This window comes from Rhincodon typus, chromosome 1, assembly GCF_021869965.1.
Source record: "Rhincodon typus isolate 14 chromosome 1, sRhiTyp1.1, whole genome shotgun sequence".
Lineage (NCBI taxonomy): Eukaryota > Metazoa > Chordata > Chondrichthyes > Orectolobiformes > Rhincodontidae > Rhincodon > Rhincodon typus.
This window is the reverse complement of record NC_063332.1, coordinates 128,773,180-128,778,223: the sequence shown is the minus strand read 5'-3', so window position 1 is coordinate 128,778,223 and position 5,044 is coordinate 128,773,180. Positions and strand designations below refer to the sequence as shown.

The 5,044-nt window shown below is 38.8% G+C and overlaps 1 protein-coding gene across 1 annotated transcript in view; it reads right to left on the bottom strand.

Annotated features, from left to right (window-relative positions):
• Positions 1 to 4,727, bottom strand: part of LOC109921284 — a 46,905-nt gene extending 42,178 nt beyond the window's left edge. Inside the window, exon 1 of the mRNA XM_048601457.1 lies at positions 4,582 to 4,727. Coding sequence (XP_048457414.1) covers positions 4,582 to 4,669 — 88 coding nt within the window. The 5' untranslated portion in view covers positions 4,670 to 4,727. The remainder of the gene's footprint in view (positions 1 to 4,581) is intronic.
• Positions 4,728 to 5,044: the final 317 nt, after the last annotated feature.

Below are 5,044 nucleotides of genomic sequence, written 5' to 3'. Positions count from 1 at the left end.
TATAGACCAGTTAGTCTGACCTCAGCAGTAGGGAAATTATCGGAAAATACTCTGTGGGACAGGATTAATTAATACTTGGAAAGGCAGAGATTGATCAGGCATAGTCTGCACAGGTTTGTTAAAGGACAATCCTATCTGACAAATTTAATTGAGTTTTTTGAAAAGGTGACTAAATACATTGATGCCAGTAGTGCAGCTGATGTGGTTTACATCGACCTTAGTAAGGCCTCCACCACCAGGCATACTGAATAGTGCCAAAGGATGTTTTCTCACTCTTCCTGCCCTGTTTTGTCTTAAACCAAAGTTCTTCTTGCTCTCACTCCCTTTTGCAAATGATTCTAGCATCTGCTGTCACCTGAAAGTATTGCTCTTCCCACATTAAAGAGTATCTGTTTAGCTTTAAGAAATGCGGATTGCTTTAAGTGGTGCTAACATTGCCCAAACTTGGAGCCCTTGTTGCAGCATGCAGCTAGTCAGCAGCATATTTAGCGCTGGGTTTTTTGTCGCTATCATGAAAATTAGCAGGGTGCACAAAATTTGTGTACAGCCCACATCAGAATGGCGGGCATCAATTAATTATACAATACGAGTGAACTCATCTATGATCGGGCCCTGTTTAGTGGTTCAGCCTGCAGCCACTTTAACATCTTTGGAAATGTCTTTCTGAACTTTTCTCTTAGCTACTTCTCTTTGCTTCTGAAAAGGTTTACTTTTGATCATTTAACTCTTTCACCACAGCCAAGCAATTGCTCTAACCAATGTGAGGCATCTTGGAATATCTATTAGTTAATTCACGCTGTAAAAATGAAAGTTGTTGCCATAGAATGTGTCCTATGCAAAGTGAAGATCCCTCTTGCCTCCAAACACAATGTACCTGGACCACAAACTTGAAACAGAAGACAAAACAAGATTACATTGACACCTCATGCCCTGGTCCTTCAAGGACAGCGCAAGTAGAGTCAAGTAGGAGAGGGGGTCTGTGCCATATTGCCAATGTGTTCCTATCCTCAAGCCTACCACTTTACACACCTTGAAATCAAACACAAGGAGGCTTCTTACCTCAGAAGAGAGAAGGCCTCATTGAAATAACAAAGTTGCTCCTCAAAATTGAGTCATTTTGATCCCAGGATACCAGAGCAGCTCGCACAAGATACCCAGTGCAATGCTCCTACTGGCTTTAGAAAAAGACCAGTCTTTCCCTGATTGTGAACCTGCTCCTTTCTCTCCTTGTGTTTGTGTGGATCCCAGTGGGAGCCTAACCGTCCCCCAGATTTCCACACCAACCAACTATATTGGCCTTCTTCCTGTTTGTTCGAGGTGCAGTCATGGTCAGGCATCCACATGAGAGTTAAAAATCATGCTGCGCACTTTGGCCTCTGAGATGCAGTTTTTAGCCTGAATTAAAATGGAGGACATTTTTAAAAGTATTTCTCCAATCAAGAGGATTAAATAAAAAACATAGAGGGTAATTTAATCACTTGCATCGAAAGAAGAATGTGTTATGGAATGAAAGACATAACTTCACCATCATATCAAACTCTATGAAACTGATTTATATCCTGCAGAGAAATATACTTCAGATCCTAGGTCATGGATCAATAATAAGTTAAAGAAGCCCATTTGTCTTCTTACTAAAACTTTCAGTATCTAGGTGAAGTACAATTAGATTATAACAAAACAAATAACAAAAAAGATTCATCAGACTGAGATCTAAATTAATTATTTCTTTTTTTTAAAACTACAAGTGATTTCTGCATGCTTCTGTTTTGTAAAGCTTTTCATTTTGTATTCTCTTTGCATTGGCAATCTATTTTCACAACATTGTTCAACTCAATAATGGATTTAAATCAGAGAATTGAGAAAGAGGTTTCCAAATGAATGCAACTAAATTTATTTCTTTTGAAATATCTTGTAAACCATTGTACACTTTCATGGTAGCCTAACACTTCTACACTGAATTGAACAATGAATATTTTTAATGGAAAGGACAATGGGAAAAAAGCTCAAATGTTGTAAATTTAAAACAGAAGATTTTTTTGGGGGAGTGGGGTTACTTCAACCTCCCAATGCCCTGGTCTTCAAAACTTCAATTCTTTTTGTGATTTTTTTTTGCTCTCCCTTTTGATTTTTCACTGCTTTCTTTCACTGAACGTCTCTTTTCCTTGGCAAGGGAGATTGAATGAGCAAAGAACTTGATCACACTTGCAGTCATCACCATTCCATGATCAACCCTGATGATTAACCTAATAACGTCCTGTCAGATTTCCCATGCTTCATCTTCCCTTGAAATGCAGCCATTTATGTTGGTAGTCATAGATCAAATTCACACATTGATTTCAGTCACAATGTTCCGATCCCAATTCAAGGCATGAATACAAAAAAATCATGGCTGACACTCCAACGCAGTGCTGAGGGAGTGCTGCATTCCTGGAGGTACCATCTTTCAGGTGATACCCAATCTGCCTACTTAGATGCATGTTGGAGATACAAATGCACGATTGCAAAGAAGAACAGGATATCACAGCCAATAATAATCACAGAATCACAACACTATTACAGAGGACAAGGAGACCAATCTGCCCATCTTAACAGCACTAGATCATGGAATGAGCATTTCACTTAGTGCCATTCCCCAGCCTTCTCCCTGTAACCCTGTACAATCTTCCTTTCTGATGACTGTCTTGTTCACTTTAAGTGCCTCAATTAAAGCTATCTCCACCACTCTCAGGCAGCAAGTTCCAGAACTTAACCACTTGCTGCATGAAAAGCTTCTTCCACTTGTTGGCTTTGAAGCATCAATTATTTTAATTCTGTCTCAATTTGTGTTACCAGTGAAAACAATTGCTCCCTATTTACTCTGTCCAGACCCCTCATTATTTCACAATCAACATCAAAAAGACAGATTATCCGCTCGCTATGACATTGCTGTTTGTGGGACTTTACTGTGTCATGGCTTTTACATCACAACAGTTAACACACTTCACAAAGGACTTAATTGACTGTAAAGGGAGGCATCCAGTTGGGTGTGAAAAGTGCTATATAAATGCACAGGAGAGGTGATGGCCTTCTGGTATTGTCATTAAACTATTAATCTAGATACCAGGTAATGTTCTGGGGACCTGGTTTTGAATTCCACCATGGCAGATGGTGGTATTTGAATTCAATAAAGAAATCCTGGAATTTAGTGTCCAATGGTGATTGTTGTGCAAAAAACCCATCTGGATCACTCATGTCCTTTAGGCAGGAAAACTGCCATCCTTTCTTGGTCTGACCCACGTGTGATTCCAGACCCGCAGCAATGTGGTTGACTCTTAACAATTAGTGATAGGCGATAAATGCTGGCTCGGGCCAACACCACCCACATTCTGTAAATGCAGTTTTTCCCTTTTCTTTGTCAACTCTCTATATTTCACTTAAGCATTGAAAACGGACAAGTTGTTCCCGGGTGTAATCTGAGAGCCAAATTCTGTGAAATTGGAAGAGTCAATTTTCTCAGTTCATACCTTTAACAGGCATCTGATAAATAGATTGTCTAACATTTATTTAAGACCCAAGATTCAGACCTGCCTCATTTAGGATATGACAAAGCCCCAGCAGCCATCTTTGAAAGCCAAATTTAAGAAAAGTATTCAGAGATAGTAGGAACTGCAGAAAAACTTTCTGAAGAAGGGTCTAGGCCTGAAACGTCAGCCTTCCTGCTCCTCTGATGCGGCCTGGCCTGCTGTGTTCATCCAGCTGTACATCTTGTTATCTCTTATTTTAAGAAAAGTATGTTTTCTCAAAAAACTTTTTTCTACTTTCCTCTTAGTTCTACAACCCTAACTGTAGGATCCGAGGTAGCAACAAATTTCTTACAACTGTACGGCACCTTGGTTCTGTCTACAGGATGTTAATGACAGTGAAAGCGCAGTCATAAAAAGCAGCATTCAGGTAACAGTGATAGGAGAACAGTTCTTCAGTAACTTGTGAAGATTATAATAAAGGAGAGGCACGACAATAAATAAATGATTTGAAATTGTTAACAGTGTTGCATTTCTGGACACGATTACCTCAATATGATGCTCAGACAGTCAATATCAGAATGTGTTGATTTATATTCATTGTAAATTTCCATTGGTAAGAGAATGATTATAGGTACAAATTTCAGAGTGAGTTTCATTTTAAACCAAAATGTAATGTCTTTTGTATGAGTACAGGCAAGAAACTTTAGTGCTATGTCTTTTAACATGCCCTTATCTGATCATTTGATTGATTTCACAACGGGGTAGGAGGAATCAAAGAACAGAGTACAGCTACAGTCTATGCAGAGAGATTTGAAAGAAATTTTCAAATAACAATGCTAATCAGTCCCAAACCAATTAATCTGTCAAGAGAAAAATTATAGGGAACACTAGGTCTCATTAAAAAAAATCTGAAAGAGGCATACTTGTTTTAAAGTGCACTTAAATGCTGAAGCATATTGCTGTCAAATTTCAGACATCTGGGTGTAACTATTCACTGAAGTAAGCCAGAGGCTGATGGCAGGCAATTCAGTAGTTTCTAGCCAGATTCAACATTACAATATTTGACAGTGACACTTACTGTTGCCAGAAAATAAGAAGACCACCGACAGAACCAAATGCAATCTCGAATTCCGCTGGTTCATGTTACCTTTACAGAGAGTGTGCATACCCAATTTTATTCTGCTCTGATTTCCTCCCTTGCTCAAAGAATCGTCACCATTTCCTGTTTCCTGTGACTGTTTCTGACTCTAGTATTACTTCAGGAGCTGTTTTTGAATGATCTTTTTGGGAAGTGATGCAATGTAACCTGAGCTAGCTGCTGTGACAGGTTGATTAGTTGTGAAAGTGGTTTCTTTCTTATTCATCTGCTTGAAAGTGGCTCATGCTGGCTTTTCAATGAGATCTTTGTTAAAATGGTCCAGCTTATCCATACCCCTAGAGGAGATATATCTTTGTTATCCACTCTAGGTTGTGAACACATAATGCAGTTATTTGGTCATAAGAAGCACTACGCTATAAAATGTTTTGATAAACTTTTAATA